The sequence below is a fragment of the Apis mellifera genome, linkage group LG13, assembly GCF_003254395.2.
Source record: "Apis mellifera strain DH4 linkage group LG13, Amel_HAv3.1, whole genome shotgun sequence".
Lineage (NCBI taxonomy): Eukaryota > Metazoa > Arthropoda > Insecta > Hymenoptera > Apidae > Apis > Apis mellifera.
Window position 1 is genome coordinate 4,473,882 of NC_037650.1, and position 16,405 is coordinate 4,490,286.

The 16,405-nt window shown below is 31.0% G+C and overlaps 4 protein-coding genes across 5 annotated transcripts; all 4 read left to right on the top strand.

The window, feature by feature from the left end:
• The first annotated feature begins 7,647 nt into the window (after positions 1 to 7,647).
• LOC107965436 lies at positions 7,648 to 8,807 on the top strand. The gene has a single exon (XM_016915877.2). The coding sequence runs from the start codon at positions 8,249 to 8,251 to the stop codon at positions 8,612 to 8,614; it is 366 nt and encodes a 121-aa protein (XP_016771366.1). The 5' UTR covers positions 7,648 to 8,248; the 3' UTR covers positions 8,615 to 8,807.
• An 8-nt stretch (positions 8,808 to 8,815) lies between these two features.
• Positions 8,816 to 9,294, top strand: LOC113218541. Its single transcript, XM_026444857.1, has one exon. The coding sequence runs from the start codon at positions 8,845 to 8,847 to the stop codon at positions 9,274 to 9,276; it is 432 nt and encodes a 143-aa protein (XP_026300642.1). The 5' UTR covers positions 8,816 to 8,844; the 3' UTR covers positions 9,277 to 9,294.
• Positions 9,295 to 9,330: 36 nt separating this feature from the next.
• Positions 9,331 to 10,048, top strand: LOC100578886 (odorant receptor 46a-like). 2 transcript variants are annotated; one of them, XM_026444859.1, is made up of 3 exons: positions 9,331 to 9,547; positions 9,627 to 9,782; positions 9,865 to 10,048. In XM_026444859.1, exons 1-3 carry the CDS (start codon positions 9,353 to 9,355, stop codon positions 9,919 to 9,921), a joined length of 408 nt encoding a protein of 135 aa, XP_026300644.1. In that variant the 5' UTR covers positions 9,331 to 9,352; the 3' UTR covers positions 9,922 to 10,048. The 2 variants fall into 2 exon arrangements, with proteins under 2 accessions (XP_026300644.1, XP_026300643.1); XM_026444858.1 differs by having other exon boundaries at positions 9,627 to 9,955.
• Positions 10,049 to 10,173: 125 nt separating this feature from the next.
• Positions 10,174 to 16,401, top strand: LOC100578751. Its single transcript, XM_026444793.1, has 10 exons — positions 10,174 to 11,236; positions 11,505 to 11,840; positions 12,025 to 12,229; positions 12,315 to 12,470; positions 12,700 to 12,752; positions 14,031 to 14,402; positions 14,490 to 14,831; positions 14,919 to 15,120; positions 15,199 to 15,354; positions 15,698 to 16,401. The coding sequence occupies exons 1-10, from the start codon at positions 10,878 to 10,880 to the stop codon at positions 15,746 to 15,748; spliced, it is 2,232 nt and encodes a 743-aa protein (XP_026300578.1). The 5' UTR covers positions 10,174 to 10,877; the 3' UTR covers positions 15,749 to 16,401.
• The last annotated feature ends 4 nt before the right edge of the window (positions 16,402 to 16,405 follow it).

Sequence of the window (16,405 nt, forward strand, 5' to 3'; positions counted from 1 at the left end):
TGTTATCAGTAAAAAAACAAAGTTGTGCTAAAAAAGCTCCTTATTGGTCGACCTATTAAAAAACTGAGAGCGTCATAATATAGCCCTTTCGAAACCAATCAATTTTATTCGAAACATTTTTTAATATCTTGAATAATAAGCGAGATATTAAAAAAAAGGTGTAAGCATCGAAATTTCGGAGACCGAAGAAAAATTTTTGGCCAAAAACTCGATTTTGTATTAGGAGAACATGATATGACAGGAGGTCGACCTCCTACAAATTTTTAATTTTCGCTATATCTTTTAAACTATTGGTTTTTCGCTATAAGTGGGTTAATACTTTTTTATAGAAAATTTTACGCTTTATCGATTGGCGCATTAAAAATAACATGTTATCAGTAAAAAAAACAAGTTGTGCTAAAAAAGCTCCTTATTGGTCGACCTATTAAAAAACTGAGAGCGTCATAATATAGCCCTTTCGAAACCAATCAACTTTTATTTGAAACATTTTTTAATATTCTGAATAATAAGCGAGATATTAAAAAAAAGGTAGAAAGGAAATTTCGGCGACCGAAGAAAAATTTTTGGCCAAAAATTCGACTTTGTATTAGGAGAACATGATATGACAGGAGGTCGACCTCCTACAAATTTTTAATTTTTACTATATCTTTTAAACTATTGGTTTTTCGCTATAAGTGGGTTAATACTTTTTTATAGAAATTTTACGCTTATCGATTGGCGCATTAAAAATACATGTTATCGTAAAAAAAACAAAGTTGTGCTAAAAAGCTTATTGGTCGACTTATCTAAAAACTGAGAGCGTCATAATATAGCCCTTTCGAAACCAATCAACTTTTATTCGAAACATTTTTTAATATTCTGAATAATAAGCGAGATATTTAAAAAAAAGGTAGAAAGAAATTTCGGACCGAAGAAAAATTTTGGCCAAAAATTGATTTGTTTAGGAGAACATGATGACAGGAGGTCGACCTCCTACAATTTTAATTTTGCTATTTTTAACTATTGGTTTTCGCTATAAGTGGGTTAATACTTTTTATGGGAATTTATGCTCTATCGATTGGCGCAATAAAATACATGTTATCAGTAAAAAAACAAGTTGTGCTAAAAAAGCTCCTTATTGGTCGACCTATTAAAAACTGAGAGCGTCATAATATAGCCCTTTCGAAACCAATCAACTTTTATTCGAAACATTTTTTAATATTCTGAATAATAAGCGAGATATTAAAAAAAAGGTAGAAAGGAAATTTCGGCGACCGAAGAAAAATTTTTGGCCAAAAATTCGACTTTGTATTAGGAGAACATGATATGACAGGAGGTCGACTCCTACAAATTTTTAATTTCTGCCTATATCTTTTAACTATTGGTTTTTCGCTATAAGTGGGTTAATACTTTTTTATAGGAAATTTTACGCTTATCGATTGGCGCATTAAAAAATACAGTGTTATCAGTAAAAAAAACAAAGTTGTGCTAAAAAGCTCCTTATTGGTTCGACCTATAAAAATGAGAGCGTCATAATATAGCCTTTCGAAACCAATCAACTTTTATTCGAAACATTTTTTAATATCTGAATATAAGCGAGATTTAAAAAAAGGTAGAAAGGAATTTCGGCGACCGAAGAAAAATTTTTGGCCAAAAATTGACTTTGTATTAGGAGAAACTGATATGACGAGGAGTCGCCTCCAAAGGGCTATATTATGACGCTCTCAGTTTTTAATAGGTCGACCAATAAGGAGCTTTTTTAGCACAACTTTGTTTTTTTACGATAACATGATTTTTTAATGCGCAATCGATAAGCGTAAAATTTCCTATAAAAAAGTTTAACCCACTTATAGCGAAAAACCAATAGTTTAAAAGATATAGCGAAAATTAAAAATTTGTAGGAGTCGACCTCCTGTCATATCATGTTTCCTAATACAAAGTCGAATTTTTGGCCAAAAATTTTCTTCGGTCGCGAAATTTCCTTTCTACCTTTTTTTAATATCTCGCTTATTATTCAGAATATTAAAAAATGTTTCGAAATAAAAGTTGATTGGTTTCGAAAGGGCTATATTATGACGCTCTCAGTTTTTTAATAGGTCGACCAATAAGGAGCTTTTTTAGCACAACTTTGTTTTTTTTACTGATAACATGTATTTTTTAATGCGCCAATCGATAAAGCGTAAAATTTTCTATAAAAAAGTATTAACCCACTTATAGCGAAAAACCAATAGTTTAAAAGATATAGCGAAAATTAAAAATTTGTAGGAGGTCGACCTCCTGTCATATCATGTTCTCCTAATACAAAATCGATTTTTGGCCAAAAATTTTCTTCGGTCCCGAAATTTCTGCTTACACCTTTTTTTTAATATCTCGCTTATTATTCAGAATATTAAAAAATGTTTCGAATAAAAGTTGATTGGTTTCGAAAGGGCTATATTATGACGCTCTCAGTTTTTTAATAGGTCGACCAATAAGGAGCTTTTTAGCACAACTTTGTTTTTTTTACTGATAACATGTATTTTTTAATGCGCCAATCGATAAGCTAAAATTTCTATAAAAAAGTATTAACCACTTATAGCGAAAAACCAATAGTTTAAAAGATATAGCGAAAAAAAAATTTGTAGGAGGTCGACCCCTGTCATATCATGTTCTCCTAATACAAAATCGATTTTTGGCCAAAAATTTTCTTCGGTCTCCGAAATTTCATTGCTACCTTTTTTTTAATATCTCGCTTATTATTCAGAATATTAAAAATGTTTCGAATAAAAGTTGATTGTTTCGAAAGGCTATATTATGACGCTCTCAGTTTTTTAATAGGTCGACCAATAAGGAGCTTTTTTAGCACAACTTTGTTTTTTTTACTGATAACATGTATTTTTTAATGCGCCAATCGATAAGCGTAAAATTTCCTATAAAAAGTTAACCCACTTATAGCGAAAAACCAATAGTTTAAAAGATATAGCGAAAATTAAAAATTGTTAGGAGGTCGACCTCCTGTCATATCATTTTCTCCTAATACAAAGTCGAATTTTTGGCAAAAATTTTTCTTCGGTCTCCGAAATTTCGACGCTTACACCTTTTTTTTAATATCTCGCTTATTATTCAGAATATTAAAAAATGTTTCGAATAAAAGTTGATTGGTTTCGAAAGGGCTATATTATGACGCTCTCAGTTTTTTAGTAAGTCGACCAATAAGGAGCTTTTTTAGCACAACTTTGTTTTTTTTACTGATAACATGTATTTTTTAATGCGCCAATCGATAAAGCGTAAAATTTTCTATAAAAAAGTATTAACCCACTTATAGCGAAAAACCAATAGTTTAAAAGATATAGCAAAATTAAAAATTTGTAGGAGGTCGACCTCCTGTCATATCATGTTCTCCTAATACAAAGTCGAATTTTTGGCCAAAATTTTCTTCGGTCGCCGAAATTTCTTTTCTACCTTTTTTTAATATCTCGCTTATTATTCAGAATATAAAAATGTTTCGAATAAAAGTTGATTGGTTTCGAAAGGGCTATATTATGACGCTCTCAGTTTTTTAGTAAGTCGACCAATAAGCTTTTTTAGCACAACTTTGTTTTTTTTACTGATAACATGTATTTTTTAATGCGCCAATCGATAAAGCGTAAAATTTTCTATAAAAAAGTATTAACCCACTTATAGCGAAAAACCAATAGTTTAAAAGATATAGCGAAAATTAAAAATTTGTAGGAGGTCGACCTCCTGTCATATCATGTTCTCCTAATAACAAAGTCGAATTTTTGGCCAAAAATTTTTCTTCGGTCGCCGAAATTTCCTTTCTACCTTTTTTTTAATATCTCGCTTATTATTCAGAATATTAAAAAATGTTTCGAATAAAAGTTGATTGGTTTCGAAAAGGCTATATTATGACGCTCTCAGTTTTTTAATAGGTCGACCAATAAGGAGCTTTTTTAGCACAACTTGTTTTTTTTACTGATAACATGTATTTTTAATGCGCCAATCGATAAAGCGTAAAATTCCTATAAAAAAGTATTAACCCACTATAGCGAAAAACCAATAGTTTAAAAGATATAGCGAAAATTAAAAATTTGTAGGAGGTCGACCTCCTGTCATATCATGTTCTCCTAATACAAAGTCGAATTTTTGGCCAAAAATTTTTCTTCGGTCGCCGAAATTTCCTTTCTACCTTTTTTTTAATATCTCGCTTATTATTCAGAATATTAAAAAATGTTTCAAAACAAAGTTGTGCTAAAAAAGCTCCTTATTGGTCAACCTACTAAAAAACTGAGAGCGTCATAATATAGCCCTTTCGAAACCAATCAACTTTTATTTGAAACATTTTTTAATATTCTGAATAATAAGCGAGATATTAAAAAAAAAGGTAGAAAGGAAATTTCGGCGACCGAAGAAAAATTTTTGGCCAAAAATTCGACTTTGTATTAGGAGAACATGATATGACAGGAGGTCGACCTCCTACAAATTTTTAATTTTCGCTATATTTTTTAAACTATTGGTTTTCGCTATAAGTGGGTTAATACTTTTTTATAGAAAATTTTATCGCTCTATCGATTGGCGCTTAAAAAATACATGTTTCAGTAAAAAAAACAAAGTTGTGCTAAAAAAGCTCCTTATTGGTCGACTTACTAAAAAACTGAGAGCGTCATAATATAGCCCTTTCGAAACCAATCAACTTTTATTCGAAACATTTTTTAATATTCTGAATAATAAGCGAGATATTAAAAAAAAGGTGTAAGCGTCGAAATTTCGGAGACCGAAGAAAAATTTTTGGCCAAAAATTCGACTTTGTATTAGGAGAACATGATATGACAGGAGGTCGACCTCCTACAAATTTTTAATTTTTGCTATATCTTTTAAACTATTGGTTTTTCGCTATAAGTGGGTTAACACTTTTTTATAGGAAATTTTACGCTCTATCGATTGGCGCATTAAAAAATGCATGTTATCAGTAAAAAAAACAAAGTTGTGCTAAAAAAGCTCCTTATTGGTCGACCTATTAAAAAACTGAGAGCGTCATAATATAGCCCTTTCGAAACCAATCAACTTTTATTCGAAACATTTTTTAATATTCTGAATAATAAGCGAGATATTAAAAAAAAGGTAGAAAGGAAATTTCGGCGACCGAAGAAAAATTTTTGGCCAAAAATTCGACTTTGTATTAGGAGAACATGATATGACAGGAGGTCGACCTCCTACAAATTTTTAATTTTCGCTATATCTTTTAAACTATTGGTTTTTCGCTATAAGTGGGTTAATACTTTTTTATAGAAAATTTTACGCTCTATCGATTGGCGCATTAAAAAATACATGTTATCAGTAAAAAAAACAAAGTTGTGCTAAAAAAGCTCCTTATTGGTCGACCTATTAAAAAACTGAGAGCGTCATAATATAGCCCTTTCGAAACCAATCAACTTTTATTCGAAACATTTTTTAATATTCTGAATAATAAGCGAGATATTAAAAAAAAGGTGTAAGCGTCGAAATTTCGGAGACCGAAGAAAAATTTTTGGCCAAAAACTCGATTTTGTATTAGGAGAACATGATATGACAGGAGGTCGACCTCCTACAAATTTTTAATTTTCGCTATATCTTTTAAACTATTGGTTTTTCGCTATAAGTGGGTTAATACTTTTTTATAGGAAATTTTACGCTCTATCGATTGGCGCATTAAAAAATACATGTTATCAGTAAAAAAAACAAAGTTGTGCTAAAAAAGCTCCTTATTGGTCGACCTATTAAAAAACTGAGAGCGTCATAATATAGCCCTTTCGAAACCAATCAACTTTTATTCGAAACATTTTTTAATATTCTGAATAATAAGCGAGATATTAAAAAAAAGGTGTAAGCGTCGAAATTTCGGAGACCGAAGAAAAATTTTTGGCCAAAAACTCGATTTTGTATTAGGAGAACATGATATGACAGGAGGTCGACCTCCTACAAATTTTTAATTTTCGCTATATCTTTTAAACTATTGGTTTTTCGCTATAAGTGGGTTAATACTTTTTTATAGGAAATTTTACGCTTTATCGATTGGCGCATTAAAAAATACATGTTATCAGTAAAAAAAACAAAGTTGTGCTCAAAAAGCTCCTTATTGGTCGATCTACTAAAAAACTGAGAGCGTCATAATATAGCCCTTTCGAAACCAATCAACTTTTATTTGAAACATTTTTTAATATTCTGAATAATAAGCGATATATTAAAAAAAAAGTATAAACGTCGTAATTTCGCCGACCGAAGAAAAATTTTTGGCCAAAAACTCGATTTTGTATTAGGAGAACATGATATGACAGGAGGTCGACCTCCTACAAGTTTTTAATTTTTGCTATATCTTTTAAACTATTGGTTTTTCGCTATTAGTGAGTTAATACTTTTTTGTAGCAAATGTCATGCTCTATCGACTGGTGCAATAAAAAACACATGTTATCGGTAAAGAAAATAAATTTGTGCTTGAATATTCTTTAGGATTGCTTTAAAAAGTACATGATATATTTAGAATTTTGAATATAAATATATTCGAATATTTGTAAAGTACTTACCTTTACTTACCTTTATATACTTACCTTATTTTAAAGATGATTTTTCAACAAGAGAATGTTTTTTTAAACATTTTTTTGAATATTTTTTTAAACATTTTACTTAAATCTAATTATAAAATATATATAACTTATAAATAAGTATACTTTCCTATTTTGTACTTTTTTTACTTACCTTTTAAACATTCTTCCGTATAGAGTAAAGAATTTTTGTCAATAATTCGATTTTTTAACAGTGGAATATAAATTGATGTTAGATCGATTGAAATTTTCGGCAATTCTTGGATATGACGTAAAAAAATAGGATTATTTTAGGAATTTTGGAATTGGGAAAATAAATAAGAACTACGGTTTCTTACAAGAATTGGTGTCTTTATTTTATATTTTTTACATTTTTATATATTATTTACATATTATTACATTATATTATTTACATTTACATTTATTTACATTTTTTTTTATAAAAATTTTCGATAGCTTTAAAAAATTATTCGCATAATATTTCCTTCTGCTTGCCTTGATATACTTCTTCCATTTTGAAGATGATTTTTCTGCAAAAAAAATATTTTAAACATTTTAATTATAGTGAATTATTAAATCTAATTATAGAATATTATATGCTTACCTGTTTTATTCTTACCTTTTATATATTTATTTTTTAAGCCTTTGCGCTCTTACGGTGACTCTCAGTTATCATTCGAGTTAATGCCGTAATTCCAGCGGACTCTCCGGCATCGAACGCACCGAACGCACTGAACACACTGAACGCATTGAACGGATGAGTTGAATCATCTAATATTACTGGTTCGGTTGAGCGAAATACAAAGCGAAGTACAGGCCCGGAGTACAAAGAGTTAAAAATGGTTTCAATTAAAAATTATACGATTCCATTTAAAAAAATAGAATAAACGAGCATATGTAACGAAAAAGATTAGTATCGAAATTTCCTGAAATATAGATATAAATTCACAATTCTTTCACAATTTCTGAGAATAGAAGATTTATTTATTAAAAATTTGTAATATTATATTTTATTTATGATCTTTATAATTATATTTCTTTTTGTGATCTTATATTTTTTTTAGTTAATTTTAAATCGAAAGTATATTGAAAAATTTAATGTTATGCTAAAATTAAATAAATGAAATTTATATATGCATATTCATTATTCTCTTTTCTAAATATTCACGATACATTATTTGCTATTTTACAGTTTTACAAAGAATCTTCAATTTTTCCCATCTATTCTCGTTGTTTTATAATTTAAAACTTCCTCCGAATGGACAAGTCGATTTTATTCGAATATAATAAATGATAAAAGATCCTATTCCTTAGATAAATGTCTATCTAAGAAGGTTCATAAAAATATAACATTATAACCAGCATTGTAACACAGTGTATATTATGATAATGATACGGTATGTGCATATCAAGGTGGAAAATTGTGGACAATATTTTTCTCGTGGAAAAAAAGCTTTCTATAGTCACCGTTTACTTACAATAGTCAGTGTTTTATAAAATTTTTTCGAATTCTCTCCTTAAGCAACTATTATAATTCCTTGGAGACAAAAATATTTTCTTTAATCGACGAGTAAATGTCCAATTATTTATTTTGATCAAAATTATCTCGTTAAACGATAAAGGGAGGAATCGCAGAAATTCTTGTACTGGTATAATAGGATTAATGAAAGTATTTCTTCTATTTTTTCTTTTCATTATTTATCGGTTGAAAAATGACCATTCTGCAGCCAATTTTTAATATACTAACAATTTGCGGATGTCGGATGCCGTCCTCGTGTCGGACATCGTACAAGAGGATGCTGTACATTTTGTACGCGACATTTGTGCTACTTTTGCTCTACAGTTTCTGTATCTCGCAATTTTTAAACGTGATAATTAACGTGAGAACAGCAGACGAATTATGCAACAGTTTTTACATGTTCATTGCGTCGCTTTTATCCTGTTGCAAGATCGTCGCGCTTCTGATGAATCATAAAGCGATTAAAATCTTTAGAAGGAAGCTCGAGGAGGAGCCTTGTAAACCTACAAACACCAAGGAGGTTACGATTCAAAAAAGTTTCGACAAAAATATCGGGTAAACGTTTAAAGTGTATCCAAAAAACTGTTCTTTCATTTCGTTCTTTTTCATTTTTAATTAAGAAACTGCTTTTTTTCAAGTGAATGACGAAGCTTTTTCATAATACATTTGTATCAGACAAAATTCTAAATTAAGCTATTCAAAATTATTCAATTTAAATCATATTTTTGTTATGAAAAATTTGGAAAAGAATCGTGCTCACTCTCGATCAGCAACGAAATAGATGATTGAATGACGAGCTTTCATCAAACGGTTGACAGGTCGATCACTATTTATTATACGGTCATGGTGGAGTTTACGGTATTTTGCATGATCGTATCTTCATTGGTAACCGACTTCAGAAACCAGAGATTGGCGTACGAAGCTTGGCTACCTTTCAACTGCTCTGCACCAAATTATTATTACTATTACATCGCATACGTTCATCAGATCATCGCTCTGATTGGTACGTCGCTTTTAAACGTGGCCTGTGACGTGACCATTTGCGGGTTGTTCGTCCATATGTACAGCCAGCAAGAAATATTGAAGCATAGATTGAAAGAAAGCGTAAATGTTGAAAATAGATTGAATATTGGAAAGATCGTGTATTTTCACAATTATCTATACGGGTTAGTTCGTGTTCAATCTAAATGTCTCGAAGAGAAAAAATCGAAGATATCATAGTAAAAGATTATTTATAATTCTTCCTTTTCCCTTTAATTTGTGAACAATTTTCGAACGAACGTATAGATACGCTTTTATGGTACAGGAGAAATTCAAGAAAATAATAGGTATTCAACTTTTGTCGAGTACTCTGGTAGTGTGCTTTATTCTTTACAAATTGGCAAACACGTCATTGATCAGCACTAAATTTCTGGAATTCGTCTTATATCTGGCGTGCATGATGACACAGATCTTCGTTTATTGCTGGTACGGGAATCAGCTCAAATTAAAGGTAAATCACGTTCTTGTTAAAATTATGCGAGTCTCGAATTTCAATTTCGTAATCCACGCTCGAAAATCTCCACGATCAGAGTGTCGAGGTTGTGGACACGATTTTCGAATTAGATTGGATCTCCCTTGACAATAGAAGCAAGAAAGATTTGATAAATATAATGAGAAGAGCGATGAATCCGATCGAGTTGACCTGCGCATACATCTTTACGATAGATTTGAGAACTTTCGTGACCGTTAGTATAGATATTAAAACAATATTAATGTTAAAAAATATTTTTTTTTTCAGATCTCAATAAATGTGCACTCTTTTTGCAGATATTGAAAATGTCGTACTCGACGTACAATTTCCTTCAGAGAACGAAAGTAAATTAGAAAGTTTCGATTAATCTTTGCCTAATCAAAGATTGATCTAATCCGTAAATAACTCGATATCAAAATTTTCAAGATCAAGAACGTAGAATTTTTTCTAATCCGAAATTTTGTAATTACAACATTTTAAAATTTGACTTAAAATCTAAAGTTTAAAATTATAAAAAAAAAAGTCGAATTTTAATAAACTATATAATAAAATTATCTATTAAATCGTATGAATCTCAGTTTAAAGTATCAAAGTATTTATCTCACCTATTCTATGTATCCTCTTTTATGTTCTTGCGAAAGAAAATTCCTCTCCACTTCTTTGTTTGAAACAGACGAGATGCATAGAAGACCAATTTCTTTGATATTCGTTAAATATTTATTCCAACTCGATTATTCCTGTCCTTTTCCAACGTTAAACGACTATTGAAAATAATATAATTGATGGAGAGAAAATAAAAATTGACGTTTCTCGAACAAATTTTCCACTTTTCCATTTTTTCTGAAATTACAACACATAATAATATAGCATACATAAAGAAAAAAGTTTCATGAATGATAATCTACGCGCGCGCGCATATAGATAACCGCTCATTTATTTCACCCAAAGGTAAAGGTAAAGAATATATTGATGCCCGCTTAAATATATTATACGCCAACGTATTTCTCCCTTTCTTTTTCCTCTTCTTCCATCTTATTTCCGGTTATTTATTATTATGTCGTAATAATATCGAGTACCGAAACGTCGGAAGCATTGTAGAAATCGAAACGACAACGTAATTGTTAAAAATTTTACAAATTCAAACTTAAAAGCGACCGCTTGCTTTCTTCATCCTTGAAAAAATCCGAATAGCAAGCCGAGCAATGATTAATCGAAGGATGATTGAAAACGTGGGAGGAAAATTTTAAGTCGAATTTTAATGTCGAGGGAAAAAAGTTGAGAAAAAAAAAAAAAAGAGAGACGAGAAACGATGCAATTGTTACGAACGATATATCATCTTTTGACGTCGTGCGCTTGTTGGCGACCACCGTTCTTATCCCCATTAAAAAACTTCGCGTATACGGTTTACTATTGCTACGTGATCCTATTGATATACGGAGCCACGTTTTGCCAATTCGTCGATTTGTTATTAATCGTGGAGACCGAGGATGAATTTTGCGACAATTTTTACCTTACATTGGCAATTTTTATCTCGTGCCACAAGATGTACAGCATGCTCGTCAATCGTGAAAATATCATCCTCGTAAATAGGATGCTGGAAAGCGAACCGTTCCAGCCTGAGACAGAGGAAGAGATGGATATGAGAGACAAATGCGACAAACAGGCCAGGTGAATATTTTATTTAATATTTCATTGTTCAACGATACCTTTCCTTTCTAGAATGTTATTAATGTTATTCTGTGAGAATTAGAATATTAATATTACATATACAGACTGAATCAGAAAAGAGGATAAAACAGATATAATTTTATAAAAATGATTGATCTAAAAATAAATATATTTGCAAGCTAAATATAAACCATCTTTCTTGATTCATCCTGTATTTATGTTAAAAATCGGATACACACCGAATATCATTGTTTCTTTAATGATGCAGATTGAACGCGATTTATTACGCAATTTTAGTGGAATTGTCAGTGATGTCGTTGTCATTCGGCGGCCTGCTCAAAGCTGAGAGTCACAAGCTACCGTATCGAATGTGGTTACCCTACAATTATACCTCCTTATCCGCACATATTTTTATTTACACGCAACAAGTTGTAAGTCTGATCGTTAGTGCTATGATACACGTCGCTTGCGACAGCTTCATCTGGGCCTTGTTGATGCACATATGCAGCCAGATCGAGATTTTCAATTGTCGGTTAAGAAAGATCAAGCACGAAAAGAACGAAGTTACGAAATTGTGCATACATTATCATAATCTTATATATCGGTATGTCCCTTTCTAACTTTTCTTCTATTCTTTTAACTGGGCCAAAAGATACAAAAATCTTCTTAAAAATTTTATATTTTCAACCTGAAAAATGAATTCGATGTTACGAGCGAACAAAAATTGGTCGCACAGTTAAGAGATCGAATAAATCGAGAAAAATTATTTCTAATTCAAACGATTTCAGATTGGCTACGACGATAAACGAACAATTTAAAATGGTGATTTTCGTTCAATTCACAGTGAGCACGTTAACGATATGCGTTAATCTTTATATATTAATGGGAACACAGATTACGTTCGAGAGGATTATGCAATTAGCGATATACAGTAGCTGTATGTTAACGCAAATATATATTTTCTGCTGGTACGGCAACGAGGTTAAGCTTAAGGTATATTCTTTTCACGATAATAACGAGTCAAATCCAAGTATTCAATCTGTTATCTCGTATTTTTCTTTTTTTTATCATCCTCCAGAGCCTGGATATTTCTAACATGATTTTCGAACTTGACTGGCCGGATCTCGATAATACAACTAAACGTGACTTGTTGATGATCATGATGCGTGCGTCGTATCCCATCGAAATGATTAGCGTTCATGTGATTACCATGAATCTCGATTCATTTGTGATCGTTAGTACGAAAAAGATCGATTTATTTTTCAACTTTCTGTATTCGAAAGTAGCACGAATGAACGTTAGATATCGAATTTCTCGTTCTAAATATCATCAAGCATAATATTTTTTTTTTTTCTATATTTTTTAATAAGATTTTTTTCTCGCAGATTATATATGCATTCTTTTTTATTTCCTTTGTATTCACATTGCACAATTTGTTATTAATCTTAAACACATATTCACAGCTGTTAAAAACTTCGTATTCAGCGTACAATCTGCTCCAAAGTAACAGAGAATAGCGGCGGATGTTCCTTCACCAGTGCCTTTGGCCACTTTTATAGGATGAAACGTGATTTACGACGAAGAGGAGTGAAATAACTCGTTCGCATAAACCACTTAACGCTATGAGAGAAGGTAGTGCAGAAAGAATACAATAAATGAAACAATAAATGATATTCTGAAACGGCTAGGTTCATAATGGAAGTCTTCCTTTTCTTTTTCTTTTTTCCTTTTTATTTCTTTTTTTTTTTCTTCTTCTTTTTATTCCTTTGCTCGAATTCGTTCACAAACAAACGATCACCGCATTATTATTTCACGAGCTTTTATATCTCAAGCTCGAACCGTCTTTCATCGAGAATATGTGAATTTCCGGTGAAAAGAAATGGAAAATACAAGAATGAGAGGTAAAATTATCGATGCTATTGTTGGAAAAGTAAGTTACAACAACTGTGCACACATTTATTATAATTATGATATTGAATATTGAAAATTCTCTTGCTAATATCTCCAAGAATCTCGAATCTTTCGTTGATCAGTTTCGTATATATTTTAACTTACTTTAATAATTTAATTAATGCAACGCACAATAATAAAAGCAAACAATGTTCTTTTTAAAAGAAGAATATTGAGGAATAATAAACGAAACACTCACCTAAGATCTTGTACAAATGTTCTCCCGTACAACGAGCAATAATAAATGTAAAATGGCTCTGTTAAAATGGCATTTCCTGAAGTTACTTTTTCTTTTTTTTTTTTCTTTTTAATTCGAAATTGAGATGAAGACATTCCGTGAACGACTGACTCTCCTCGATCAGTTAGATAAATAAATGATAATTATCATTTCGTGTCTTTCACGATCACAATTTATATTTCAAACGTAGTTTAAAGGATAATTTTAATATGAAATGTCAGAAATAGCCAGAATAGGGGAAGAATACTACCACGATGTTTTTAAAGATAGATTTTCTGTTTCTAAGATAGGCCTTTGCATCATTAACAAACATAATGACGTAGAACGCATTGGAATAGAAGAAATAGCTTCGTCTACTAAAAGGGTTGAACTTGTCGATACTCCGGGATGGTCAGTGGTACTTGAAATACTTAGAATTCGACTTTTGCAAAGCTCCACTTGTGTCGACGATTCGCTTTTCGCTATATTAACAAAAAGAAAAAAAAATTATTTTTCCATTTCCACGTACGAAATAATTACTTTCGTTGTCTATACTTCTGTTTCACAAATAACAATTGAAACGATGTTAAAATCTTAAGAATTAAATGTAAAAAAAAATTGATGAATTTTCACAAAAATGCAAGCGTTGCAATGGACACGTTTCCTTCTCTCGGTTTGCGGGTGCATGCCACCTACGTCGTGGAAATCGTCATTTAAAAAATCGCTGTACAATATTTACACGTGCGTTATATGGTTGTTAATACTGAGCCTTGTATCCACCCAGATATTAGATATAATTATCAACGTGAAAAATAAGAATGAGTTCATAGAGAATTTTTATATCACGCTGGTTGTATTCGTAACAAGTTGCAAAATGACCATTATATTAAGGTATCGTAAAAATATTTTATCTTTGATGGACGATCTTCAACACGAGCCTTTTTCACCGATGACACACGAGGAAAACGAGATCCGTACGAAATTTAACAAAATGAACGAGTAAGTCTTTATCTATCTTTCAACGCTCTCGAAAAATATCCCTTGCGAATTTTCAAGATCAATCTTTTTTTCTTTTTCTTTTTACAGGCGGACTTCGATTTGTTACACGATTCTGGTCTTAGTCTCCGCGACGTGGATATTCGTGAGATCGTTCTTTACCGATTTCAAAAAGAGAAAACTGACCTTTCGAGCTTGGCTACCGTACGATTATTCGGAATTGTTACCATTCGCGTTGAGTTACGCTCACCAAGCGACAACCTCAATGTTCTGCTCTTGTCAGAACATTTCATGCGACACCCTGTTCGCTGGTTTCTTGGTTCAAATTTATTGCCAATTCGAAATACTTGAGGAACGTCTGAAAAATGTTCAACAAGACGAGTCTAATTATTCGGCGAAACAATGCGTTAAACATTATCACCAAATATACAAGTTTGTTTTCAAAACTTTTATTTTTTTTTTTTTTCAGAAATTTTACAGAAAATAGTTCGATAAATATTTCAAATTAATTCTCAACAGATTTTCTAGAACGTTGAACGAGAAATTCAAGGTAATACTCTTCTTGCAATTTTGCGCGATCGCGTTCATACTCTGTTTCAATCTCTATCGAATGACCACTATAACGATGATTCCTAAATTACTGGAAGCGTCCCTGTATTTAATTCGCGTTTTAGTTCAGATATTATACTATTGTTGGTTCAGTAACGAAGTCAAATTAAAGGTTAGTCGTTGAGGAGAAGAAAGGAGATGTGTAAAAAATTTTTCCTAAATATTTTGCGATTTTCTTTTTTTTTTCCAGAGTCTCGAGGTGCCCGGCATGATATTTAAAAGCGATTGGACGTCGTGGGATGACAAGACGAAAAAAATCTTTCTAATAATCATGACACGAGCGACACAACCTTTCGAATTTACCAGTGGATATTTGGTGACGTTGAACCTTGAATTTTTCGTGGCGGTTAGTATCGAATAATACATAAATTTGATATTCTATTTTTATTCATGCAATTGTTTATTATAAAACTTAATGTAATTAAGTATCTAAGAATGAAAGTGTCAGAAATGCAGATAAATTGTGGTTAAAAGTTTAGAACTGTATCAATCCAATAATCCTTTCAATAGTATTAGAAATTATTATAATTAATGTAGAATAGAATAAAGTATATTAAGAATTAATTGCATGCATGGATTAAAATAGGACGACACGTTATGTGATTTTGAAATGAAATGATTTTTAAACTATCATCTAATTCTAACTGAATATAATACTTTATTAGAGTTAATAATTTTTTTTATTACAGCTAATAAAAGCTTCGTATTCCGTCTTTAATTTATTGCAACGAACTAAATGAAGATCTGCCCGTCTTAAAATTACTTATTCCAATCGAAACAGATGCATGTAACGATACGGATGGCTGAAAACGAATTTCGAACGAATCTCATTAACCCCGTTAAACCATTTTGTATCACGAAACTACAAGAGATTTATAAATAAAACTGGTATAAATACTTACTCGATGGTAGAAAAAAAGAAAAATACTCTTCTATATTTATTTCTCTTCCTGTTGAAAAGATACGTATCTCATTCTTCAACCAACTTATCGCTAACGTTCCTTTTATTTTATGAAACATATATAGAGAATATTTCGATATAATATAATATAGAATATATATATATATTCGACTTGCAACATTGCATCACGGATAAAAAACTATATAATAAAACTATGAATGCAAAAGTTAAGACCATTATTATTTAAATTGTACTTATACATAATAAAATGCAACTCACGATACTATTACAATAATGAATATGTATATACCGAAGGGTAAACCCTGTACGAAATAAACTCGATTCGAGGGCGCACGACGGATATCGATATTTTCATGCAAGCAATATTCCAAACTATCGTCGAGCGATAGTTATGGTATAAAGATATATATATCTATACCCTTTTCGAATTTGTCCCTCTATACTTTCGATAATTATTGTTGCGATAAGGTCTAAT